The sequence below is a fragment of the Podarcis liolepis genome (genome assembly GCF_965112155.1).
Source record: "Podarcis liolepis genome assembly, chromosome: 17".
Classification (NCBI taxonomy): Eukaryota; Metazoa; Chordata; class Lepidosauria; order Squamata; family Lacertidae; genus Podarcis; species Podarcis liolepis.
In genome coordinates, this window is record NC_139571.1 from 11,117,870 (window position 1) to 11,145,661 (window position 27,792).

The 27,792-nt window shown below is 43.1% G+C and overlaps 1 protein-coding gene and 1 long non-coding RNA gene across 15 annotated transcripts in view; one reads left to right on the top strand and one right to left on the bottom strand.

Annotated features, from left to right (window-relative positions):
• On the bottom strand, positions 1-5,945 carry LOC310697034. The gene is made up of 2 exons (XR_014520889.1): positions 5,815-5,945; positions 1-2,746 (listed from the first exon to the last, which is right to left on the bottom strand). It is a non-coding gene; the product is annotated as an uncharacterized lncRNA (long non-coding RNA).
• The window catches only part of ILF3 (interleukin enhancer binding factor 3), a 23,137-nt gene continuing 1,242 nt past the window's right edge, over positions 5,898-27,792 (top strand). Inside the window, exons 1-20 of one of the 14 annotated variants that reach the window (XM_083482949.1) lie at positions 6,649-8,053; positions 8,099-8,531; positions 9,965-10,047; positions 10,122-10,348; positions 13,480-13,660; positions 14,995-15,142; positions 16,580-16,671; positions 17,045-17,140; positions 19,236-19,347; positions 19,773-19,870; positions 20,176-20,287; positions 20,369-20,497; positions 20,719-20,918; positions 21,616-21,774; positions 22,348-22,485; positions 22,593-22,766; positions 22,999-23,152; positions 23,640-23,693; positions 26,124-26,465; positions 27,407-27,535. In XM_083482949.1, coding sequence (XP_083339075.1) covers positions 10,045-10,047; positions 10,122-10,348; positions 13,480-13,660; positions 14,995-15,142; positions 16,580-16,671; positions 17,045-17,140; positions 19,236-19,347; positions 19,773-19,870; positions 20,176-20,287; positions 20,369-20,497; positions 20,719-20,918; positions 21,616-21,774; positions 22,348-22,485; positions 22,593-22,766; positions 22,999-23,152; positions 23,640-23,693; positions 26,124-26,465; positions 27,407-27,535 — 2,548 coding nt within the window. In that variant the 5' untranslated portion in view covers positions 6,649-8,053; positions 8,099-8,531; positions 9,965-10,044. Of the gene's footprint in view, positions 8,054-8,098; positions 8,532-9,964; positions 10,048-10,121; positions 10,349-13,458; positions 13,661-14,994; positions 15,143-16,579; positions 16,672-17,044; positions 17,141-19,235; positions 19,348-19,772; positions 19,871-20,175; positions 20,288-20,368; positions 20,498-20,718; positions 20,919-21,615; positions 21,775-22,347; positions 22,486-22,592; positions 22,767-22,998; positions 23,153-23,639; positions 23,694-24,039; positions 26,586-26,956; positions 27,536-27,792 lie in introns of all 14 variants that reach the window. The other 13 variants (XM_083482952.1, XM_083482948.1, XR_014520777.1 and 10 more) reach the window with 13 other exon arrangements.

Genomic DNA, 27,792 nt, shown 5'->3' on the forward strand with positions numbered 1-27,792 from the left:
TCAGTTCTAATGCTTTATTCAATAAAAGTGTAGACTTACAGCAGATCAGCCTGCTAGGTCTCCCAGCCTTTACAGACTTTAGGATGGATACCGCAGCAAGATGGCTTGTCCGCACCCAAGCAAACATGCATATAGTGGTGGAGCTTCATGCTGTGACACTGGGAAGGCGGAGAGCAGGCGGGGGCGGAGCTGGCGCTGGCACTCGTACTGGGGGTGGGATGCCCACCGCAGGCACCCCACCGGGATTGTGCTGCCGGGGACAGTGCACTCCCCTCGCACTCCTCTTCCTCCGCCAGTGCATGCATACATTCTTTATACACAAAGCAGCATACGTCACTTTGGCCACAACTTCCCATCGCTTTACCTGACCAGATGAGAGCATAGATGGCAAACACCCAAATCTTACAGATAGTTCCCCTTTCTGGGCTCAAGAGACCAGCACCCCAAGCCGACAGATAAGGATAACATTAAAGGTAAAGGAACCCCTGACCATTAGGTCCAGTCGTGACCAACTCTGGGGTTGCGGCGCTCATCTCACTTTATTGGCCGAGGGAGCCAGCATTTGTCCGCAGACAGCTTCTGGGTCATGTGGCTAGCATGACTAAACCGCTTCTGGCGAACCAGAGCAGCGTACGGAAATTCCGTTTACCTTCCCGCCAGAGCAGTACCTATTTATCTACTTGCACTTTGATGCGCTTTCAAACTGCTAGGTTGGCAGGAGCAGGGACCGAGCAACGGGAGCTCACCCAGTCGCGGGGATTCAAACCGCCGACCTTCTGATCGGCAAGTCCTAGGCTCTGTGGTTTAACCCACAGCACCACCCACGTCCCTAAGGATAGCATTAGAGCCTGCTAATTAGCTTATATCAAAGCAAGTGAATATATATGAGCTCATTGCTGCAAGAACTACCAATTAATTGTGGGGTTATCTTGATTACTAAGATGGCTTTAGCGAAGCTTCTGGAACACTTCACCTTTGATTCAACACAACTGTTTCCCAGACTCTTTTCTCTGCACAGAAGCTATGTAGGGATGTGTCCCAGAGCAGTTTGGCTTTGCTAGTGATCCTATGCCTCTATAAGGCTTGCACACGCATCCAGGAGTTGGAATAATGCTTCTCCGATTGAATAGACTTGTGTTGCTGCAACATTTCCCCTTAAAGGAACTTCAAAGGGACCCAATATAGACCAAAAGTCCCAGAAGGCAGTAGAAGTAGGAAAAGGCAGAATGTTCTAAAAAGACTACAGGATCCCTCCATCAGAAAAGAGGGAATCTAGACATAGCGGCGAATAGAATGGGAGGCAAGAGGAAAGGTATTGGAAAACACCTGGGAGAAACTAATATCGCCTATGCATGTCAAAACTCCTCCGACCATGAACAGTTGGGTAACTGGTCTCCTGACCCAGCACTAGTATGTGAAAATTCTTATATATCACACACATGGATCATAACAACATGCAGTTCAACACAAGTTCTACCCCTAATCAACAGGCTCAGTCCACAGCCAAAGGAACTGGTAGGGCAGAGCGAGAAAGATTTGCAGATTTGTATGGCTACCTCTGAGACCATTGTCTCCTTAATGTCCAAACTAACGGGGGAAAAATTCAGAGCTTGGACTGCTTAAGAAAAGAACTATCTGGCATCAAGGTTAATATGCTTGTTTCATTAGGGCTAATTGAGCTGGGGATCCTAACAACAGTTCCCGCACCTCTGCTGGCACAACCCAATAAACCTAACCGAGACTGCCTATGCATGCAACAGTACAAAATAGGAATAAGGTGGTAGAATGGCTTTGTACCTCATTAATCTGCAGATTGGGGGCAGGGATCACGTTTCTGAATATCCCCTATGTACTAATAATAAAGCTACTGCTATTAATGTTTTACTGATAATTCCTGCCAGTAGCAAACTGTCAGAGCAGTAAATGGGCGAGCTAGAATCCTCCTCTCTGATGTAATAGGCTTTTATTTGCTGGCGATACTTTGTGTGTGAGGAGAATTAAGGCAGCACCATCTACAGGGTGAAGTGATAGGAGTCAACTCAATGGTCTCATAGTTGGTGGCATCCACCTATCTTGAGAGACAATGGAGTGCACCTCCGGGTGTGAAATCAAATGGCACCAAAGTGACCTTCCTGGGGTGCACATGCAAACTTGGGGCCCAACCAGTGGTTAAAGTGAGCCTCTTGGTCCATAAATCAACAAGGCCATTGTGTGGTCTGGTTCACACATAAGGAGCTTGCCACCACGACTGGATTCCTACATTGACATATACAGTGGTACCTCGGGATGCGAACGCGATCTGTTCTGGAGCCCCATTCGCATCCTGAAGCGAACGTAACCCGTGTCTGCGCATCTGCGCGGGTTACGTTTTGGGGCTTCCGCGCATGACGTCATTTTGACGGTCTGCGCATGCGTACGCGACGAAACCCAGAAGTAACACGCTCCGTTACTTCCAGGTCAGTGCGGAGCGCAACCCGAAAATGCTTAATCTGAAGCGTATTCATCCCGAGGTACAACTGTAGTTATTTTCTTTTGGAAAGCTTAACATGTGGAACACAACTCACCCACCTAGAAATACATGTTTCCCCGTCTATGTTCCCCACTGACATTTTGTTCTAGTGCATTTTGTTCACACAAGGCAAGCAAAACTATGACTTAACAGGATCATGCGACTGTGCAGGGTTTAGAGAGCAGTTCTCCGAAAGCTCTTTCATCTCTAACCCTGAGCTGCAGCCAAGAACAAAACCTTGAAATATGAAACCAGTTAAAGGGGCTTTGGAATTTGTATACAAGTGAGAAAACAGCCCTGTACCCTTTGCTGTTTCTCTGCTCTCAAGCGCCCTGCCAGGGTTCTAATATATGCCTAACTTGGAATTAGGTGCCTAGTCGAGCCTGCCTCTGCCTCCCATTGCCTCATGGTCAATACAGACCAGGCCGAGTATTTGGTCCCTATAATTTTGGAGGTGATGAACATGGTTACAAATTGGAGGTGATGAGCATGGTTACAAAAGAAGCACCAGAGACTGGAGAGGAATTTTCAGAGAGAAGAAATGAAAGGTGCAAATAAAAAGTAATTTAGAAACCTCTCAAGAAGAAAAAAGTAAAAATGCTAATAAAGTGTTAGGGTGCCTTTTCAATCTTCTGTGAGCATCCCTTTCCCCCAATTTATTATTTCTTTCAAGATCTGTTTGAGCAAAAATCGGATAACAAAAGATTAATCTTTTAAGTGCTACATATCTGTGTGAGGGAATGTTGGTTGGAAAGGAATCACCACTGCAGTACTTGGCATTCCCAAGTAGTGACCAAAATGCAATTAATGTAAGTGCCCCCTGAATATTGCATTTGAAATGTTGGCTCAGTGTATTAAATGGGAGCTCTTATTTTGCACTGCATTATTCTCCCTCAAAAATGATTTGTGAAACCAGAACAAATTTGGAAATAAAAGCTTAACTTCCATAATTACTTCACTAGATTTGTTTTTTAAAATATGATATGAGCTTCAATAAATCCCTCTCTTAAAACAATTAACAGGTCAACACAACCAGATTAAATTAACTAAAATCCCAACATTTCTGCTTGCTTGGGTGAGGAATCAATCCAAAAAATATAAATAATTCTATTTTTTGTAATTGTTTTAATGATGTTTTGAGTATGATGTTATATGGCTGCTTTTGGATCCTTTGGGAGGAATTACATAACTGTAAAATAATAATGGATCCCCATATTAGTGTGGGATACTGCAGCAAGATTACAAAAGGGGTTCTCTTCACCCCACCACAGAAAGCTACAGAGATGTGGACCATACAAATAATTCTGGTCTTTGCTCCCATGTAAGCTGGCATGGGACGCAGGTGGCGCTGTGGGCTAAACCACAGAGCCTAGGACTTGCCGATCAGAAGGTTGGCAGTTCGAATCACCGCGACGGAGTGAGCTCCCATTGCTCGGTCCCTGCTCCTGTCAACCTAGCAGTTCAAAAGCATGTCAAAGTGCAAGTAGATAAATAGGTACCGCTCCGGCGGGAAGGTAAACGGCATTTCCGTGCACTGCTCTGGTTCGCCAGAAGCGGCTTAGTCATGCTGGGCACATGACCCGGAAGCTGTACGCCGGCTCCCTCGGCCAATAAAGCAAGATGAGCGCCGCAACCCCAGAGTCGGTCATGACTGGACCTAATGGTCAGGGGTCGCTTTAAGTTGGCATCAGTGATCTGTAGTTTGGAAGGACTGGCTCCTTAAATCCAATTTTCAGAGCAGTCATTCTGCAAAGCCAGGATGTGCAGAAACTTGAACAACTTTATAACATTGCTTGGAACATAATGCTCAAAGGCTGAACGACTCAAAGGGTAAGGCAGACTGAGTTCTATGGGAGTTCCTATTAACTAATTAAACAGTCAGTCTGTGAGCAGTTAGAAAAAGGATGATGTGATTACTAAGACCCAGCATGGATTTCTAAAAAAACAAGTCATGCCAGATGAATCTCATTCCTTTTTTATATATACTGTATATAAAGTAACAAGCTTGGTGGATCAGGGGAATGCTGTGGACATAGTGTATCTTGATTTCAGTAAGGCTTCTGGCAAAGTTCCACATGATATTTTTGCATAGCAACTAGTAACACATGGGATGGATTAGGTAACTGTTGGGTGGATTTGCAGCTGGTTGACTGACCAAACCCAAAGAGTGCTCATTAATGGTTCCTTATCATCCTGGAAGAGAGTAGCAAGGGGGTGCCTCAGGGTTCTGTCTTGGCCCCATTGTTGTCCAATGTCTTTATAAACGACTTGAATGAAGGAATTGAAAGGATGCTCACCAAATTTGCAGATGACACCAAACTTGGGGAGAGTGGTAGCTAACAAGTCAACAGTGGGATGCAGCAGTAAAAAAAGGTAATGCTATCAACCAGTATAGTATCCAGATCAAGGGATGCAATAGTACCATTTTATGCTGCCTTGGTCAAACCCCACCTGGAATAATGTGCCACAATTTAAGGAGGATAGTGCCAAGCTGGAACATGTGCCGAGTAGGGCAAACAAGATGATCAAGGGAATGGAAATCAAGGCTTATGAGGAATGATTGAGGGAGTGGTTATTTTTAGCCTGGAAAAGAGAGTGAGAGAATATATGATAGTCATAGTCAAATATTGAAAGGACTGTCACATGGAAGATGGAGTAGACTTGTTTTCTCCTCCAGAGGGTAGGACTCAATCCAATGGATTCAATTTACAATGAAAGACATTATGACAAGGAAGTACTTTCTGACAGTGAGAGCTGTTCGACAATTGAATGGACTCCCTTGGGAGGTTGTGGATTGTCCTTTCTTGGAGGTTTTGAAGGAGAGGTTGGTCAAGTCATGCATTAGCTGTGATTTCTGCACTGCAGGGGTTGGATTAGATAACCCTAGAGGTCCCTTCCAACCCCACAATTCTTATTCTAATATTTCATTCTTCAGCCCAATCTTAAGCATATTTATTTACACAGAAATAAGTCTTACTGAGTTCAGTGGGGCTTGTTTCCTAGATTTTTACTGGATTTTATAAGATCTGTAGTGTGCAGTTTGTTTTATGCTATCCTTTCCATGCTTGCTTCCGTTTTTAATTTACATCCCACTAAAAATCAGTATTGTTTTACAAGCAGTAAAACAATAACTAGTATCACCAGTTCGGTCTGGACATTCCCCTAGATCCCTTTTAAATTGCAATGTGGCTACAGCCATGTGGCGACCACCTTAAGTGTTTCCCTTGTTGTATCACACCTGAGAGAGCCACCAGCGGCTAGACAAGACATAACAAGACAAAGGCATCAATCCCATCCCCATTTACCTGGTAGCAAATGCCACTAAATTCAACATGACTTGCTTGGGTGTAGATATGGCTAGAATCGCACTGCAAATCCCACTAATCTCAATAGGACTTGCTTCCAAGTAAAGCAGGAAGGACTGCTTGAGCGGAAGTTTGCTATCGGCTCGGCTGCTTCGTCTAACGGGTGCAATTTATAAATGCTACAGGCGGATTATTAACAAGCCGTCCGACTACAAAAGGATTAAGGGCGTGCCTAAACCGTGAGTATCTTATTCTTATTTGATGGGCCCCGTAGAAACTGAAGAACTCCGAGCAACCCATAGCTCAGCAGCCAAGCGTCCGCCTCGCAAGCGGAAGGTCCCGGGTTCCATCCCCGACACCCCCACATCTGAGTTGGGAGAGGCTCCTGCCAGAAATCCTGGGAAGCTGCTGCCACTCAGTGCAGACAATACTGAGGCAGATGGACCTGATGAGCAGCTTCCTGACGCAGAAGCTATGGGTGTTTAGGATCGCAGCTTTATTGCGCACACTTGCTTCCGTGGAAGAAGGTGGGCTGGCCGGTGGCTGTTACGACGCTTCGGGTTGCCCTGCCTGTGCAAGATAGAGACCGACCAGTTCAATAAATAAAAAAAATATACTGTATATCTAAAGGTAGTTGCGCCCTCCATCCGCCTCCACAGCTCCCTTTTCCTCGAATACTTGGAAGCAACCGTCCCGTTTCGCGTGTGGGGACGCGCGGGGTCGAGCGCCCCGCTCATCTCAGGCCGGCTACGCACGGTTCGCGTGTGAGGAGACAAGATGGCGGCGGGGAAGGAGGCGGGGCGGAAGGGCTAGAACGCCGCGCTCCTCCACCCCGCAGGCAAGGCGCGCGCCTCCTCGCCCGGCCGCGATTGGAGGAGAGGGGCGCGAACCACGTGGTCCGGCGACCTGCCTTTCTCCTCCGCGCAGCCCCGCCCCTCCCCTCCCCCCTCCCGCGCGCCGCCGCCGCCGCCACCGCGCTGCAGTTAGAGGCTGACGGAGGAGGAGGAGGAGGAGAAGCCGCCGTCAACGTCGCCGCCGTAGCCGCCGCCACCGCCTTCTGCGCGGGAAAGCCGCGAGCCCGATACCGGCAACCGCCCGCTTTCTGTGGCGGAGAGGGGAGCGGGGCGGCCGTTGGTAGAGGCCGCCGCTGTCGACGGGCCCAGCCCGCTCGGTGAGTGAAGGGGCTTCGAGGGGAGGGAATGAGGGAGAAGCCTCAGGCCCGCCTCCCACAACACGGGGTTCTCCTGAAGCGGCAGCGGGAGCCTGGCTCGTTTCTGAGGGAACGTGCGGCGGGGGGGTGGGTGGGAAAGAAATAACGTTTCCCTGTGTTCCGAAGAGGATCCTCTCTCCCGCTTGTGTCTTTGCGCGCGCGCGCTCCATTGTGTCGAGCGAACAAAATGGCGGCGGCGGCAGCAGCGTTGTCTGGGCCGGGAGGGAGGGGGGAATCGGAGGGAGAGAAGCGCCATGGCGCGCGGGGCGGCTCGACGGAAGGGGAGCCAGAAGCCCCGGGGACGTGGGTGCGCTTTTCCCCGGTCCCCGGCATTCATCTCTTCCCCGGTGCCGCCTCTCACGTGTGCTGCTGCCGCCGCCGCCGCCGCCTCCCTCCTATAAGTGCCGATCCCGCCCTCGAGTTCCCCTTGAAGGCAGAGGGGAAGGGGACCTTCGACTCAGCCCCGGGCGGCACCTTCGCGGCGGCCCGCGCCGGCCCCCTTCGCTTGGCGCCCTTTGGCGCCTCCTCCACCGGACTCGCTTTTTGTGCCGACCCCCTTCCCCAAATGAAGCGCCGCCCTATTTTCTCCCCGACCCCCGGTACATACCGTAATGGCTTTCGCCTGCTGGCTAACCTTGCCCAGATCGGCACGCGCTCCCTCCACGTGGTTAAAAATGCGGCAAGGGCCGGGTCCCCTTCTTCGGGTTACGGGAAAAAGGGGTGCCCGTCTTCGGGTTTCTCGCGCGTGTGTCTGGACGGTCGCAGGTGTGAAGCTGGTTTTTAATCTCCTGGCAGATGTGAGGTTTAAATGGCCGGGCCCCTGCGTGGATTTTTTTTTTTGGGGGGGGAAGAGCCACGTTTTGATCGAGTGGGGAATCTAATGACGGTAAAGCTTAAGTTTGTGATAAGCAGCTCTTTTCAGAGTCTGCGACTTCTAGGCAACTATCAGCCTTTTGTTTTGTCCGTTAACTAGCAAAAGAGGTGATGGCGTTTCCCAAGCTTAGGAGCCTTGGCTTTCCGTTTACAAAAGTAGCGCTACTATTAATTTTGGCCTTGGCTTTCCGTTTACAAAAGTAGCGCTACTATTAATTTTGGCTAGGAATTACGATTTCAAAGTAGTGGGTTAACACCTGAGCCCATGGAAAGAGAAATAGGGGTGGGTGTACCAGCTACTCAGGATTGTTGCGTCAAGAAACCATAGTCCCACTAAACCGTAATTTGAAATAATTTAATGCAAGCTGAATCCAGGATTAGATGCTGTAGTGCACATATTGGGGGAAGGCTTAAAGGCAATGGGGTGTACTGAATAGTGTTGTACAGACTAGGCGTTTTCCAGTGTCTCTGTGCTTTCTTCCTCTTCCCCCAACAACAATGAAAACAAAATGTTCTTCCCTGAACTTTGCAGCTCATTTTCCACAAGAAACCAGCTCTGAAATAGTTTTACAGAGCATTTGAGATTGATGAATACAACTGAATCTGTGCAGCTTCACAAGCTTAGCTAAAACAGGTGCTTAATTTGTTGTTTAAAAGCTAAGTTAGACTGAGACTAGTTTTTATTTAATGTTTACAACAACAATTTTATTCTTACTGTATGAAAAGTTGTGCTAGTATTATTAGTCTAGTGTAGCATCATTGTCTGTGATCTGAACATTTGTCCAAGACACACTGCTTGCCTCATCAACTTCATGCAGCAGTGTAATGTGTTGTTATTGCCTTCCCCCCATCTCTAGCAGGTAGGGTCACTTTGGTTTAACATTTTTTAACAGAACAGTCTGGAGGTTGTGCTAAATGGTTTGCTACTGTTAAAAACTGAAAGAACTTTTTATCTTTGTACCCAAAGATATTTATCCTGCTGTGCTCAAAGGACCGCATAGCATAAGGTGAATGTCTTCTGCCAGGTCCCAGTATGCTTAACTCCACAAATTACGAACTTTAATCTTACCTGTGACCAGCAAGCTCTATTTTTAGTTCTTTTTATGCATTTCAAAATGTGTCTGTCCTGCACTTCTCAAAGTTCTTGCTACAATAAAGCAATTTGGTCTCATGGCAACACATAACACATTGCCCCATTCTCACAACACAACAAGCCATGGGTGACACTCCAGATCCTACTGGTTCACAGTTCTTCTCTTCAACCATTGGCCAAGCTTTCTAAGGGAGCTTGGAGTCCAGGCTCTGGAGGACCACAGGTTTCCTGTCCCTGTAGTACAATGGTACCTCTGGTTAAGAACTTAATTCGTTCCGGGGGTCCGTTCTTAACCTGAAACCGTTCTTAACCTGAGGTACCACTTTAGCTAATGGGTCCTCCCGCGCTGTTGGCGTATGATTTCTGTTCTCATCCTGAGGTAAAGTTCTTAACCCGAGGTACAACTTCCGGTTTAGCGGAGTCTGTAACCCAAAGTGTTTGTAACCTGAGGTGCTTGTAACTCGAGGTACCACTGTACACCATAGTCACTGGTTTATCATGAATGCAGAGATGGCTCTGGCTTTGCCCCTCCCCTATAAAGAACAACAAACCACAATTTCTGGCTTAGCCTTTCACTCAAATTGTGATCAGAAAGCCAAGAGTAAATCTTTGTTTTGCATTGTGGTTTGATTGGAATGAAACAAAGGGTGATCACTAGCTCAGACATAATGCTAAACCAGGGGGCATAAGCTTGTTGCTCACATGGTTTGCAACATGGTTTGTTGATGGGGAGATCAGAGTGAGACCTCTGTAAACATGATAAATCATTAACATAAAATGTAGCAGGGTATATTCTGTTATAATATAAATTCATAATTGTACCATGTTGTGACAAGTCCACCAGTTTGTTTTCTGATATTATTGGATGAAGATGAAGTGTTTCTGTTGTTAAATTTTCGGTCTGGTCTATGACAGCAATAAAGATTGATTGATTGATTGATTTCTGATATTGTTTATCCTTTTCATTTTCCCAGAGTACTGAATACACTGAGCCAGTACAAATTGGAAGAAGCAAATATTTCTTGAAAAATTCAGCCAAAGTTCAAAAGCAAAAATGGTAAGAGACTGCCATTCAGAGGTGAAAGCCAATAGCATACACTGGTGGTTTACTATTTGTGTTTTTATTTTCAGCGGCCAATGCGTATTTTTGTGAATGATGACCGCCATGTTATGGCAAAACACTCTGCAGTTTATCCAACGCAAGAGGAGCTGACAGCAGTACAGAACATGGTCTCTCACACTGAACGTGCTCTCAAGGCTGTATCTGACTGGATTAATGAACAAGAGAAAGGTAGCGGAGATCAGCCAGAACCTGAGACCATGGAGACTGTAGCTGAAGAAGAGAACAAAGAAGGAAGGTAAGTAACATTTCTGCTCATCACTCAGCTGCTAAATACTTAAGTAGAAATCAAAGGGCACAATTGCAAGCAGCCATCTCTACGTCTAAAGGCAAATCTCCAGTTGCCACAGTAGGTGAAACAGTAAGCATGATTTTGTTCCTGTTGTCCATAGTTTTGGTTGTTTCATTTACCATAGAGAGAGGAGAACTTGTGGTCATCCATATGTTGTTGGATTCCAGCTCCTATCACTCCTAACTACTGGCCATGCTTCCTAAGACTTTTGCAAATTCAGGTCCAACACCATCTGGAGGACTGCAGGTTCTCCATCCCTGATCAAGCTGATAGAACAGTCACAAACATTTTAGAACATTTCATCAACTCAGTTACCGTAATTGCTGCTGGAGGATTTGCCACTACCACAGAATCTCTTACTGTGCAGTGCTATACACATCTACTCAGAAATGTGTCATTTAGGTCAGTTGGGCTTATTCTCAGCTAAGAGTATAAGATTGCAGCCCAACTACATTACCACATACATATGTGTGAGTAGTGTTTTCTTGAATCTTGGGTAATTGTGTTGAAGTCTTCCTAGAACTAGAAAGTGTAACGTTTTTCACTAGATTTCCCTATAAATACAGTATAGGTTGGGTATGTGTTGTCAAGGAGAAAACATGGTCTGGATATGATACCCCTTTGCATTTCTTTGGGTTCTACTAGTACAGCATAAATCTAAACATCAAAAAAGTGGATTTTCCCCCTGAAAATGTTTGAATTGGAAACTTCTGGTGCATTATGTAGGTTGGGAACTCATTTTGCATCTTTGACTTTTATTTTTAGTAAGCAAATCTAGAAATCTGCTATGCTAATTTCATCTGTTGCATAACTATCAAAGAATTTTCAAATAGCCAAAAATATTTGAAATTAAATACTTTGACAAGGAAAGGAAATTGAAAAAAAATCATGCTTAATACGTTGTAAATATATTTAGGGATATGGCAACACAACCACATATGCCTCCTTATAGTGTTTAAATTCTAAAAGGTAATAAAGGTGCTGAAAACTTCATATGCTAATTTTTGCACACTAAAGAGCTATGTATTTATATAATATATGCACACAGACATACTAGGGTTAGTCACCCAAAAAAAAGGTTCAGGTAAGTTTCCCCAGAAAACATCATTCCGCATGTGCAGTGTTTTAGTTGCTTCAATTAGTAAAGTACTAAATGGATAATATATACTAGTTGAATCAAGCAGAAGAATAATAATATCTATTTAGTGTATTTAGTAATTTAAATATTTAGTGTATTTATTTAGAGGCAACCTATTGAAACAATGTGTTGCATCCAACTAAATCATTGTGTGTGGGATGACTTATGCGGGCACAATGGAGCTTCTCATGCTGTGCAGCCACCCACCTCTGCTTTGATGTGGGGGTTTCTCTGGGGAAGATAGGTGAATGCAGGAGGAGTACAATTTCCATTGTGCTCACAGAAGTCATTCCATGTGCAGAGTAGTTTAGTTTAAAATGGCATTATATTTTTAAACTGAAAATACCATGAAAAAATAAAGCTGTAGAATGTTTATAGAATTTTCCTCCCTACACCACAACCTCAGGGCTGATTTCTTGGTGGATAATGAGTAGGGCTGGGAGAAGGCATTCTTGAAGTTGCTGCACCATAGTGGATAAGAGACTGAATTACAGATCAGGACATTGCTGGGTCAAATCTTACCTTTGCCATGAACTCACTAAGTAGCTTTGGGAAGTCATTCTCTTTCAGCCTCTTCAAATACTCTTTAGCCAAACAGTGCTTAACAGATATCTGGAATGGAACAGCATCCAAAGGTGTCTAATTGTTGTTTTTTCCAGTTGGGGAAAAAAGTTTCAACATAAGAGCATTGAAGAAAATAGAAGGAAGATTATCATTGTTGCTTGGTAACAGTATGTAGACCTCTGCATTTTAATGCAAAGGAGGAAGAAACATTTGAGGAACACATCACAGGATTAGATTAATTGCAAACTAAAATATTCAGTTAAATGTTCTCTGTTTAATAGTTCTGCACTATAACCGTTACACAGGCTGCACGTCTGTCTGTCACTAAACTAAGGATACACAGTTCATTGGTACCCAGTGGTCTAGACTCCACGACACTGGTGCGCTCTCCATGCTATCGTCTAGGAGGGAAACACTTTAGAAGAAGGTCTTTGCTCAGGGCTGGATTAGGAGGTATCTCCCAGTGCCTTTCTTGACCAGGCTTTCTGCCACTAGCTATACTTGAGTTCCCATCATCTTCTGTTACCTGTAGTCCAGATCATCCATTGTCAGGGGCCCATAAGCACATGAAGCCTTCATAGTCACCTAAAATTTATGATTGCTACCAGCCCTGTTGCAACCCTGAGAGGAAAGGAATGGCATCTTGCTGAACTTCAGAAACACTTAGGAGTGTTTCTAGAGCCCAGTGCAACTTTTCACTTGCCCACACACCAAGCTGAGCCTCAGAGGGAAGCGGTTATTTATTGCATTTACATCCCACCCTTTCCCCCAAGGAGCTCATTTAATCTCCATAGCAACACTGCAAGGTAGGTTAGGCTGAAAGGCAGTGACTGGCCCAAGGTCACCCAGTAGCTTTATGGCTGAGTGGAGATTTGAACTCTGGTCTCCCAGATCCTAGTCTGACACTTACTTCAACACCACACTGGCTGTTATGCCTCACTGCTTCCTGACTTTTCTAAGACTTTTCCGTATTCCATGGCAAGGAAGTACCCTTTCCAATTTTTTTGCTGAAGAAGAGGCCATATTCTATTTGTATTTTTTCCTTGAAATTAAAATTTTACTAACACTGTATTTTACCCCTGGCAGGTAGATTGAATACTTTGGGGATTAAAAGACCTTTACATGATGATAAACTGTTAGAAATAATGAGCTGGTAGAGATGTAATACCAAGTCATGGTGTTTGTTCTACTTGAATCAGCATTTAAAGATATTTGGGTCCCTCCATGTAGTGCAAAACAGTTTGGTGGCTATTTTGAAATAGCCCAGTGTTTCCATTGTGTGCTGAAAGTTTGATTTGAACAAATACTTAGCACAATAAAAGAGCAGTTTGTCATTTCATCATTTTCTGTAAAGCTTCTTTTCATCGTTTCTTAGTGAGCCAAAGACCACAGAGCACTTAACTCGGACACTTCGTGGAGTGATGCGTGTTGGTCTTGTAGCGAAGGGGCTCTTGCTTAAGGGAGACTTGGATCTTGAGTTGGTTCTGTTGTGCAAGGAGAAGCCTACTATTGGTCTTTTGGAAAAAGTGGCAGATAATCTTGGAACCCAACTTGCTGTGAGTATGAAAAATATGCAATTTTTAAAAGTTTATAATTGCCACCGCTTATCTTTTTTATTTTTTACTTGTTCGTGGAACAAATACAATGTTATCTTACTTTATTGGGTTATGGGGTTTCATGCCAAAGAGTGCACAGAATTTTTGCTGTTCTGCCAACTTGGGTACTCTAATGTAATGCAGTTTTGGATAAAGTTACTCAATCTGAGTAAAAAGCACCTATTTACATATTTTTAGGTGCCAGGCAAAAACATTCCTTTTCTCCAAGGCCTTTGGCTAATTCAACAATGTGTGGCTTTTAAAACTGTTGGAGGCATGTTATAGTTTTTGTTTGTTACTATGTAATGTATTTTTGTGGTTTTATATTGTAAACTGCCCTGTGCTCCTTTCATGAAGGGCAGTATAGAAATTTAATAAATAAATATAACATCTAAAATCATGCATTTTGCTATCATATACGGTAGCATTTTAAGTTCCCTTGTAATCAAAGCATTGCTGAAGTGGGATAATTCCGGAGCGAACATTTTATGTAGCACATAGAGCCTGCATTCACTTGCAAACACCAATTTATGCGGGGTGGGGAGAATAAATAAATAAATGGAGAGCAGGGAAAACCCACCGTTCCCAACTCTCCTTTTATACATTTATTTCTGCCCAACCCATGCACCTAGTGGGTTTCTCTTGTAACTCTGCTTTGGGAAGGAGCTGCCCGAGCCCATGCTTCTCCTTCCCAAAGTTGAGCAAGGTTTGGCAAGGAGCTGCCATGTCTCTCCCTTGTGCCTCCTTCCCAAAGCCCAGTGCCATGCTTACTGGACTCTGGAAGGTTGCAGGAGGGGGCTGGGATGCTCCCAAGTGGTCCTGTGGCCTTCCCAGAGTCCAGTAAGTAAGCAGCCATCTACCTTGCAGGTAGCTGTTCCAGGTGTTCCATACTTTGCATTTTGTGCACGGTGCTCCGGAACTGAACCTTCACATAAGTGGTGGGCCCACTGTAATTAGATCTACCAAGTACTTTGCCTACCACTTGCCACTTTTCTGTATCCAGTTGCTGGCACCTCTTCTTGTAACTAGCCCTGTGGGTCTGTCCCTTCAGAACTTTACAAATTAAGCTGGTGAACATTTCTCAGCACTTGGTAGCTCATCTTCATTTGCTACCACTGGCTTATTTGAGAAACTAGTTAGATACCATAGTATGAAGTGAATTTCCTTATGTTCCTCTTGGCTATACCAACTACGTCAAAATCAAACATAGTTGCCCCAAAGCTCTAACTTGGATGTTGGCACTGCAGAAAGGGAGAGACTCTGATAAAACTCTAAGGCATTTCTTTGTGTTTCAGGCTATTACTGAAGATAAATATGAAATTATCCAATCTATCAATGATGCTGCAATTATCATTAAGAATACAAAAGAGCCTCCACTGACACTTACCATCCACTTGACATCCCCTGTTGTCAGAGAAGAAATGGAAAAAATGTTAGCTGGAGGTATGGAGGACTGAAAACTGCTAGCAGCCGCAGAATAAGTTTCCAGACTGACTTCATTGTTCGCTGTGGTGTTCTGTTTTTGATTAGGCAGAGCAATTTCATGCAAATCAACTTTGTGTCACAATGCTACACAGTGTCATGGTTATGAACAACTGGATTATAGGCTTCTAGAATCTTGAGTACCACCTTCCAAATTAAATCACTTTTTAAAATGTTTGGGCCTTTTTGTATGGCCTTGTACAAGTACATTAACTCACTGGTATAACTTTTTTCATCAGACCTTAATGATGGATACCGACGTTATAAATGTAAACTAAAACCTCTTAAGATGAAGTCTTAGTTTAAATGACTTCTGCATGTTCATGAAATTGGATATGTTACATAAAAGCAGTTTGTGTTGCAGCAAAAATGATAGTTGCTTTTTGTATTTTTTATCGTTTTGGGGTTTCAGCCTGTTCAGCTGAATTCAAGAATGTAATGCAGAGTTTTGGATAAAGTTACTCCATCCTTCATCTTACTTATACATCTATGGGTCTGAGTGACAAGCATGTATATAATAAGTCAGCCTGATTATTTGCAGCTGAGTTTAAAGGAGGCAGTCCGCACAAAGTATTTGAGGTGATATCAAATACTACAAAATACCTATCCGGTGTTTGTGTGATAGCTGTCTTCATACATGCACATCACTTGATCGTACAGAGATGAGCTTGGATGTGTGAATTCACCCTTAATATTAAAAGCAATCTTCACATTCGAATAAATCTAGAATGGTTTTTTCAGTAGCCAGGTGAACACAATGCTTAAAGGGTCTCACATTTCAAATGACTGAACTAGCCTTATCTAAAACCCTGGCTTCTTCCTATCTTCAGTTTTGCTGCAGCACAGACTGGATAGTAATTTTGTTCACTACTGATTGTTTTATGGTTCTGATATCTGACCACATCTACCAAGCCTTCTAGTTTGTCGATTTTAGGGACGCTGGACCTTTGACCAACAGGACGCACTCTGTCATGGGCTGGGGCCAGGGCAGTCGAGCCTTGTGGGCGGAGGGGGTTCCCATCTAGAAAAGCATTTAGTTATGTACCTGTACGGATATAGAGTGGGGATATAATTTTAACCTTCCATTCTGTTGGTTAGCATAGTCCTATACCTTTTTGTAACCTGGTTAAAATAGTTTAGGATTTCTGTCCTTCCCTGTAGGGTTTCCTTTCCTTTTGTAAGAGTGAGTTAGTGCCTCACATTGTTCTCCTTATGTAGTTGTCAGTTCATAAGGGTGACAAAGTAAAGTGTATTGAGGCTATACTTTCAGGTACAGGGCTGTAGATCAGAGTTCTGGGAGCCTCAGCTGCCCTTTAGGAAACTGCCTCATCCCCTCTCCACCCGACAGAACCCCCTTGGTCAAACTGTACCTTGTCTTCTTATTCCACCCACGAATAGAAACGCTATCAGTCAACGACTCACCGGACGTTCTGGACAGGCAGAAATGCCTTGCTGCCTTGGCGTCACTCCGACACGCCAAGTGGTTCCAGGTTTGCATTTTGTTCTTATATTTGTCTTTAAGTAGAAAAACTTGTAAGTTGTAATTGTCTAACTTCATTAAAATGTTTTAAATCTGGGCTGTAGATGTGCAGAACTTAGCATCTGTTAAATGCACAGTTGCTAAAGAAGCACTTGAATGAATTTAGTTTTTCAGAGAAGGAATGGAGTAGATTTCATTGCTGCTGCTTTGTGTTAAGAGTAAGTTTTCATACACAGTAATTAAACTAAAGAAATAAAGCTATGGAGATGTATACATAGTTTACCCTTGACAAAGTAGCACTACTAGAAATTTATATTTTGTCTCAATTTGGTCCTGGTATGCAGTATATTACTGAACCTGTGTTGCTTATTACTTTATTCTAGGCCAGGGCAAATGGCTTGAAATCATGTGTCATAGTCATCAGAGTGCTGAGAGATCTGTGTACCCGTGTGCCTACTTGGGCTCCACTTAGAGGATGGGTAATCTTTCAAGTTATTTCTTTTTTAATATGCAAATGTGTGTGAGAAAAAGCAGGTGCTTTTTATATCCTATGGAGAGGAAGGCATTTCTCATTTTACTATGAAAATGTGAATAATTTGGATATTTAAGAAAAGCGTAATCTTTGTTAGACTGCCTAGGTTGTTAAATAAGACTGATTGTATGTGACCAAAGGTTCTAGTGTAAGGTGGGCTTTTAGGGATTGTGGAAGCCTGACAGTTCGAAAATGCTTGCCAAAAGTCTGCTTTGGTTTATAGCTAGAGTATCCTCATGGCATAGGTTCATCAGGTTGCTGAGGCTCAAAATTGACTTGTTCTGTGCTTTGAGAACAGGAGTGGTCTGCAAGCTACATTCAGATGGTTCAGGGCAGATCTCTGGATTGTGGTTGAAAACAAGAGCCAGCATATCCATCCTATTAAGCAGTTATATTGATTTCAATTGTGTTTGTATTTTATTACTTATTATGTTGTATTTTGTAATGCAATTGAGTTCTATGGAATTCAAATTATAATACAATAAAATATTTAAGGAATTAAATAATGAAAATATAATTAGAAATCTTACAGTATTTAACACAGTTGCTGCAAGAGGCAGAAAAATCATTAAGTAGTCCACCAAGAGTCTTAGCAAATTTCAGGTGGCCTGGGGGAGGGAATAGTTTTGAAATCACTGCTTGGGAATAATACCCATTTAGTGGCATATAAATAATTTGAATGTGCAATGCATATATGCCATTGTAGGAAGTTTCCATTGTTTTCATAGATATAATGGTTGTGTTTGCACAAACATTGTCATAAGCCAGTTTCTAGTTTATTATGGTAAGCTGTAAACAAGCAGTGAGCTAGTGCATGCTGCCTGCTTACTTCCACTTCAACCCTCTCCTGGTGTGAGCAGGATATGTATACCAGGAAGTTGTTAGTTTGATTGTGACAACAAAGCATAGTCACTGCCCATCTTAAACCATGCTTTGTTGGCTTGCTTATTGTGGCTTGTTAGAATGCAAAAGAAAGCCAAGGGCCTCCTGGGGGTGTTTATCCCACTTGTATCAGAGGAGGAGTGATCAGACCACATGTACCAGCACACAGAAAGTCTGGCTTATGTGTCTATGCAGCCAGTGAATATTTGAGAATGTGGTGAGGTTATTCAGTCTTCAATGCAGATTACCATTCTAATACTTCACAGGCATTATTAGACAGCCCCTCACACATATTTCAGACCTTCAGTTAAGCTTATGCCCAGGCAACAGCTAAAAGTGACTCTAGTCCAGGTTAGACGACCACACACCTTACAGCAGGCATAGGCAAACTCTGGCCCTCCAGATGTTTGGGACTACAATTCCCACCATCCCTGACCACTGGTCCTGTTAGCTAGGGATGATGGGAATTGTAGTCCCAAACATCTGGAGGACCGGTGTTTGCCTGTGCGTGCCTTACAGCAACCCCCTATAACCAAACTTGGCTAGGCTTCATTGGATTCCGCTTGAGCGGAATATAAATGCAGGGCGAGTAAATTGCAAGTGTCTGTATCATTTAACGTGCAAATCATTCTTGCTTTCACCAAGATGAACAGTGCAAACCCCCCTTTTTAACAATTACCATTGACTTCAAACAGTTAAAATATTATGAGGTGCATGCTTCAATTCAAGTTGCTGGTGAGGTTAGGAAACTACAGTCTCTCTCTCCCTGCCCCCCCCCCCCGAAGCTGCAACAGAGAAGCCACTTCGAAGCAGAAGCAATTAATATATGAGCTATGAGCATTCTATATGTTACATCTATAGAGAGCTTGTTATTTCTAATATTTATGTTGCACTTCTTAAGTTTAAAAACTTTATTCATTCACTGATTCCCATTTTACAGAAAGGGCACTAACATCCGCATGTTAACTTTCCCATTGAGTCAGTGATAGGCAAGCTTGTACCAAGGTCTCCTAGATCCAACACCCAATTTTCTAGTCATACATGTGTCTCTTTAACTGAGTTATTTAATAGATTAGTGGTTAAGGTAGGCCAGCATCTGTACTATGGGCACTGATAACTGTTTACTATTTTCCTTACAAATTTCTGAAATGTCTTTTCAGCCTCTAGAACTGCTGTGTGAGAAATCAATTGGAACAGCCAATCGACCAATGGGTGCCGGTGAGGCCCTGAGAAGAGTTCTTGAATGCCTTGCATCAGGAATAGTCATGCCAGGTTAGATAGTTCTCGACTCTTGAGAAATTTCAATAGAAGTGACTGAAATTGGCTCTAGTCAAGGTTTTGTGTTTCCACCATGTTAGGCATGACCATATTTTATCTGTTTCTTTTACTTAAGGCTTGACATTACCTTGAACAAATGCTCTTAAAATTATGGACCCAGTATTCCAACTCCCTTAATGGGGATGTGACAGAATGTGCAGGTTGCTTTTGGAGTGCTTGAAGACTTTGGCAATCTTGCCACTCAGTGTTGGGCTTAATGATCTGTATTGCAGACTAGATCAAATTACTGCCCATTGGATCAAGAACTTCAATTGAGCTACTTACATTTCTGAGTCTTAGGTGATGCTGAGGGAATATTTGAGTCTACGTAGAGACCCTAGGATAATTCTCTGCATATCTTCCTTGTTTCCTGCCTTCAGATGGTTCTGGTATTTATGATCCTTGTGAAAAAGAAGCCACTGATGCTATTGGGCATCTAGACAGACAACAAAGGGAAGATATCACACAGAGTGCTCAGGTATAGTTTTGATTACAGATGTTACAAAACCGCAACGAGTTCTTAATGATAGCTAGTTTTCCCAATGAGGCTGGCTTTAATCGGAAACAGAAAAAGGGTCCCATTAAGTAATGCAGGAGGTTTTTGCTGATTTGCCAAAAATAAGATGTCAGGTTTTTAAAACTTAACAGTAAGTTCCAGAGTGCTTGCTGACTTTGGTCTTCGGAAATTTCTGGCTTGAAATACTGGGAATGGGTTTTGTTATGAATGTGGGAAAAGCTAGGAGCAGTTTGGACACCTCAGTAATACACATTCTATCTCTCTAGCATGCGTTAAGGCTTGCTGCTTTTGGCCAACTTCATAAAGTTTTGGGGATGGATCCATTGCCATCAAAGATGCCCAAGAAACCAAAAAATGAAAACCCAGTTGATTACACTGGTAGGTTTCAGTAGTCTGGAATTTTATTTCTGACAGAAAATATGTTGGTGTTTATATTGACAATCTAAAATCTGTCTACAGTCCAGATTCCCCCTAGCACCACATATGCCATTGCTCCGTTGAAACGTCCTATGGAAGAAGACGGAGAGGAGAAGTCTCCAAGCAAAAAGAAAAAGAAGATTCAGAAAAAAGGTATTGAGTTGGCAAGAGGTAGGTATACATAGTTTTCCAAGTGCTTGCTAATCCAGATGTTTCGGATTCATGTTGATGTGTAAATGTCAGTGAATGGTAGGAAGTAGAAAAAATGTCGAGTTCTTCTGCTTTGGCTGATTTGCTTGATAGCTATAAACTTAACACTGTGCACTTCGTAGAGCACAAAATACATTAATGTGATGTCTTCAGTCAATATGTTAATATCTTCTTTTGTTCAGAGGAGAAATCAGAACCGCCGCAAGCTATGAATGCACTGATGAAACTGAACCAACTGAAACCAGGACTTCAGTATAAACTAGTGTCTCAGACAGGTCCAGTTCATGCTCCTATATTTACCATGTCTGTGGAAGTAGATGGCATCACATATGAAGCTTCAGGACCTTCCAAAAAAACAGCCAAGCTGCATGTAGCTGTAAAGGTAGGAAGTGGTTATGAATATGTACATAACTATTATTTGTAAGTCAGTACATACAGTTTCACTTTGAACGTAACTTGAATTCCTTTCGTCTGGAAGGGGATCTTGTGCCTTTCCCAGAATACATCAGTGTCATTCATTACAAACCATGGTTAAGGAAGCTTAAACTATGATTTAGTCTTGTGTTTGTATTGACATACACATAGTTTGCAATTGACCAACAAGACAAAATTGGAGAACCATGATTTGACACAGACATGTAATCGATGTAGTTTGTGCTTTATGATTTGCCATAGTATCAGTTGACTATGAGGGTGCTTTACCTAGAAGCTGGGAGGGATAAGCACAGGCCCATGCAAAGAGAGCCGGCAGCCAGGTATACTTGCCCCATGCCTTGGAGGGCTAAGCTGTCTGGGGGGCCTCTAGAAACCAGCTCCTTCTTTTCTCTTTCTTCTTTTTTTAATTTATAGCTTTATTTTAACACAACTTCCAACCCGGGCATCAGACAAGCTCTGCACGGGCCTGGATAAGCAAGCTGTAAATCATGTTACAACCTGTGTTTGGAAGCTCAAGCTGTAGTTTGTGAAACTCTAGTTAGGTGTGGTTGCTGAATGGCTTAATGGATGTTACTGAGTATATAACAGTAGTCTGAAGTTGTACAGAAGCTTCTAAATTGATCAGGATAATTTTTTTCCCTTAGGTGTTACAAGATATGGGATTGCCTACGGGTGTAGAAGGAAGAGAGAGGGGTGATGAATCAGCCGAGGAAACGGATCAGAAACCAGTAGCTATTACTGCTCCGCCTGTAGTGGAGACTATTTGTACACCCAGTGCTGCTTCTCCTTCAGAGCAAACAGAGGTAGGTGTACATTTCTTGTGCCTCTTTTAGGCTCTGGTCATTGCTCTTCAGGCTAGAATCCCTGTCACTCCAGATCAATGCCAATTTCCTACTTCGTTTTAGAAACTCTTGTACAATCAATAACCACCAAATGATTATGGAGGTGATTCAAATGATACAGTTATCTCTCATATATATAGCTTAACTAAATCTGACATTATAGTTCTAAGTGTACTCTACTAATCAATTGTACGTAGTCAATGAAGACAAAGTCAGTACATTATAGTTTCTGGTACACTTCTCACCAGCACTCAGGTGTCTCTTTTGAAAGCCTACTTTTTCCTCTACTACTACACATTCACAAAGCCAGTTCCTTGTTCTAGTGGGCAAAAATACCACATGGTTTGCTTCTCTGTGCTCATTATCTTGCTTGCCCTACTGTGCTAACTAGGAAGGTGGGATGCTAACCTAGATAATTTTTTGGCTTTCGGCTTTTCTGTAGTGGTTTAGCACACACACCCATCCCTCCATTTATTGATCTACATTTTTAAAAAGTGGAAATGGCACCAATGCAGTGGTATTTTAATTTCATAGAATGTGAAGCAGCAGGGACCAATACTGACAAAGCATGGGAAAAACCCAGTTATGGAGCTAAATGAGAAACGACGTGGCTTAAAATATGAGCTGATCTCAGAAACTGGCGGCAGTCATGATAAGCGGTTTGTGATGGAGGTGAGATGATCTGGTATACAAAGCTGCATTCAGAATTACTATTAGTTAATGTCGTTACAACATGGGAATGTGCAGTTCTCTCCCTGACACTTTTCCTTGCTTCAAAGGTTGAGGTTGATGGTCAGAAATTCCAAGGAGCTGGTTCAAACAAAAAAGTGGCAAAAGCTTATGCTGCACTGGCTGCGTTAGAAAAGCTTTTTCCAGATGCCCCCCTTCCAATGGAGCAAAAGAAGAAAAGGGCCCCTATGCCAGCGCGAGGTGGACCCAAATTTCCCGTAAAGGTAAATTTTAACCCTATAACTTGTGCTTTCAGGTAGATTAATAATACTTACTCAGTCCCCTAGAGAGACTGTACTCTTAACAGACTATTTGGCGGTTGATTTGAAAAGCATAGCTTCTGGCTACAGTTCTAGGAGCTGCTTAGCAATGAATTATACAAAATACTTAACATAGCAAGAATCAAAAATAAGTTAGTTGACTTTCTGTTGATTGGATTTTTACTAATTTCAACAGCATAATCCAGGCTATGGTATGGGAGGCCCTATGCATACTGAAGTGCCACCCCCTCCAAACATGCGGGGTCGTGGTAGAGGAGGAAATATCCGAGGCCGTGGTCGAGGAAGAGGTGGATTTGGTGGTGCTAATCATGGAGGATATATGAATGCTGGTGAGCTACTTCCTTTCTGTTCCATACTTTAAAGTGTGAAAGCTAGCATTAATCATCCTGCACATGCTTCTTTTTCTGCTTCATAGCAAGGGTGGGAGGCCTGTACCCCAACAGGTTTGGTTAAATTCTGGTTCCCATCATTGGTCATGTTGGCTGGAGCTGATGCCCATTGAGAGATCAACAACATCTAGAGGGGCACTTGCTCACCACCTCGGCATCATAACATTGCATATAGTGTGTGTGTGTGAGAGAGAGAGAGCACGCAGGATTTGCAAATTTGAGATTAAGGAGGAGCTGGAAGATAAATACAGGTGAACGCCTTAATGGTTGCTGAACTCAGTGGTTCTGTGGAGTCCACTTTTTATATATGTGCCTGAATCTGAGCATCAGTGTAAATCCATGGTGTAAACCTACCAAATAGTCTACTTAATTCGCTCCTTTTTTGCAATATTGTCAGGTGACTAATATATACTTCATTTTGTTCCAGGAGCTGGATATGGAAGCTATGGCTACGGTGGCAATTCTGCAACAGCAGGCTATAGTAAGTGTTCATGGAAAAAATAAACACAACACCCTGGGGGTAGTGAAGCTCAGTTCTATTTTACGTAGTGAAATGAGGAAAATCTGATGTTGAAAGCAAATCTCACTTGCTTTTAAAATGAACTAAACATTTCTCTGCTTTATGCCAGTGAAGCAAATCACCATTCTGAAAAGCATTTTCCCTAAAAAAATACAAATACAATTTTAAAATACACAGCTTGGTTTGTTTCGGGAGGGGGGGAAGACGGGAGCAGAGAAATAAAAATAAATTTTAAAAATGTGGCACATTTTGCCATCTTCCAAAAATTCTAATTTTTTTTCCTCTGCTCTGTCTCCCCCTTTTGTAGGTGACTTTTTCACAGACTGCTACGGCTATCATGATTTTGGGTCTTCCTAGATCATCTAAAAGTATTGCACATAAAACAGCTTTTTACTCCAATTTTCTCGAACTCCAAAACCCAAAGTGTTCGTGCTGTGTCCCTGTGCTTCACTGGGTTTCTCAACAGTGGCTTTTCACCGCAGCTTGTCTGAAACTGTTAGCCTACAAACAGTGGCAGTTTTTATTGTGACTTGCCTTTGGTCATATTGATGTACACTATGGGGGAGATAAATTTCAAGGAATGTGTTTGTGCATTGTGCACAAAAAGAGCCAACTCTGTTCTGCTTACAAGCAAAAGGCCCCTGTTTGCTTTTTATGGAAAGCATTGCTTTATTTTTAAGGAACATGATAATGTGTGAACTACTTGATTTAATTTACAACAGATTTTGTACAAAACTTAACCTTTTTGGTTCCCTGAAGTGGATAGATGCCTCTAATAATAAGGGAAAGACATTTGAACAATTCAGAATCTATGACAACTTAGTGTTTTAAGCATGCATGATATTGACTTGTATGTGAAATAGTATGTGCTAATTTTAATATCTGCATCCTTTGTGCTTCTTGTATTGGTATAACATCCAGGACCTACAGCCTCAGCTACAATGGTTGGGTTGCGATTCCTCTAAAATTGAATGGTTTCATTAATTGCAGTGGGCATTTTTTGCAACTAAAGATAAAAGGCCTAAAGCACTTTGCAAGTTGGTTCAAATTCTTGTAGGGTATGGCTACTTATCTTTTTTGCAGTGCATGTCCCCAAAAGCAGGTGTATGTAATGTCCAGGAAATGAAAGCTACTAAACACTGAAAAGGCACAGGGAATAAACTAGTTGTTGAGGTTTTTAATAAACATACTGTTTGGTCTTCTTTGCTTCAGTAGTTGATTTAAATGTGTGTATCTTGATCCCTGTCTAGGGATTAAAATTTCTATACCACCTTTTATCCAAGGATCACAGGGGTGGTTTACAATATAAAAACACAATTGCATAACATAGTAACAAACAAAAGCAGTACCCCCCCATGCACACACATTGTTATTTATTTGTTAATGAATTCTAAATGAAATCATTACTAAATAAGCAGTTTTCAAAATAGTTAACATGGTAACTACAAGTGGTTGTGGTGAGGGAATTGTTTTCCCCAATGAATTTTGTTGTTAGATGTCCTTTTTTAAAGAGAAACTGTGTTTTTTATAGTTCTGAACTGAGTGAAAACTCACTTTAACACCCACTGTGTTGTGGGTGTTCTGTGGGTGTTAGTGTGAAGATGGTTTGGGGAGCCAAGACTTATTTCCAGAAATCATTATCTAAATTTTTATTTAAAACTAGTGGTGTTCCTTCCAATATACCATGCTGTGCAGATTGGCTGCATGTGTCACCTTACTAGACAATAGCCATTCTTGTGCAGTTTTAACCATAGGCTTATAACACCTGTTGTGGGTCTGAAAGCTGGCGCCTTCGTTACTAAAGCATAACTTTAGATCATGTTAAAAAGGGGGTTCAAATCTTATGTGCTCAAATTGTATTTCAAAACAGGATCTTTACAGACTTTAGATGTACCCAAGTAACTCTGTGTCTTCTGCTATTGTTTCCAGCTGTGATCATCACTTCCTTTTACACACAAGGGGATATTTTGCAGTCTGGTACATGGGGAACTGAAATCATACCAGACTGCTTTGTTGGATGTTCACTCCCAGCTAAAAGCATCTGCCTGAGATGGCTGGTGTGTAATAAGTCTGACTTCAAGTCTATAGAATTCCAAATTTTGAATTGTCACTGCTACAGAAAATGGGTTACTCTCATCTCAAATATTGTGGGAGAGTGCATAGCCCTTCCAGAGAGAGGTATAAGGCTCCAGTCAAACCTAAGTATCCCTTTAGGGAAGGGAGGACATCTGGGGTAATGTGTCAGTTTGCTCCAGATTTCTACTAGGATGCGGGGGAAGCTCGACACAAGTCATGCTACACAGTCACATTTTAGGCCCGTTTCTTCCTGAGCATGTAGCAGTTTCGAATAACTTGAACAAGTGCAGTGACTGCTTTCTGTCCTGTCCTTAGGTCAGTTCTACAGCAATGGTGGCCATTCCGGCAATGCAGGAGGCGGTGGTGGATCCGCAGGGTATGGTTCCTACTACCAAGGTGGCGACTACAGCTCTCCTGCCCCTCCTAAACACGCTGGGAAGAAGCCGCAGCACGGAGGACAGCAAAAGCCCGCCTATGGTTCAGGGTATCAAGCCCATCAAGGCCAACAACAGCAGTCGTATAACCAGAACCAGTATAGCAACTATGGGCCACCGCAAGGCAAGCAGAAGGGATATAACCAAGGCAACTACGCTTCCTACTCAAATTCCTACAACTCTCCTGGCGGCGGTGGAGGAGGATCAGACTACAATTACGAAAGTAAATTCAGTGTGTTCCTCGTGGGGGGTGGGAGTTGTGAAAGCCCTTAATATGCTTTTAGCATAAGCATTTGTCTCGTACACTGCACATCAGGGCTATTATCATTATGTAAGGCCCAGAGTGGGACGCGGGTGGCACTGTGGGTAAAACCTCAGTGCCTAGGACTTGCCGATCGTATAGTCAGCGGTTTGAATCCCTGCGGCGGGGTGAGCTCCCGTCTGCGTTCCCAGCTCCTGCCCACCTAGCAGTTTGAAAGCACCCTTAAGTGCAAGTAGATAAATAGGGACCGCTTTATAGCGGGAAGGTAACGGCATTTCTGTGCGCTGCGCTGGTGCTGGCTCGCTAGAGCAGCTTCGTCACGCTGGCCACGTGACCCGGAAGTGTCTCCGGACAGCGCTAGCTCCCGGCCTCTTAAGCGAGATGAGCACGCAACCCCAGAGTCTGTCACGACTGGCCCGTACGGGCAGGGGTACCTTTACCTTAAGTCACAGAGTGCAAGGACAGAGATGGAATTGTAAAGGAAACATGATAGTTTAAGAACTGATGTGATTCTGTGTTACTTTGTATGCTTAAGCAAAGTAGATGTATTTTAAGCACCCTTGTGGACAGCAGATATTCCAGTAACTGGGTTGAGATGCAGATCAGAGGAGAATCTTTTAAAAGGCAGTGGAGTTGAGCTGCAGAGATAAATGAAGACATCTAATAATTTTGAGCAGGTGTGTTGGGAAACGTTCATCATGCAGCTAGTTTCGGTATAGCCTCTCCACTGCTGCTGAGTTGCAAGAAACTAGGGGAGACATCTATGATAAGAGCTGATAATCTCCCTGTGTATTATATGGTGGTATTATATGAAGTCAGCTTTCATATATTTACATCTGATTTTGAATGTTTCCAAAGTAGCCTGATGTGAGACTTTCCTCAGTATACATTCTTAATTCCAGGTTACGGTGGTGGTGGTGGTGGTGGACGTGGCGGTAGTGGCGCAAACAGTTATGGCTCAGGAGCCGCCTACAATGCTGGTTCCCATGGTGGCTATGGGGGCGGAGCTGGAGGAGGGTCATCTTACCAAGGTAAGCAATGTCCGTATAGAATAACAGCAACCCTGAAGTGTTTGCATGTTGAGTGAAAGAAAAAGTTCTTTTGTTTGGTAGTCCACAAATCTTGACTTTGCTAATCAGCCATCCATTACAGTGGTGCCTCACAAGACGAAATTAATCCATTCCGTGAGTCTCTTCGTCTAGCAGTTTTTTTGTCCTGCGAAGCAACCCTATTAGCGGTTTAGCGGCTATTAAAGGCTTAGCGGCTATTAAAGGTTTAGCGGATTAGC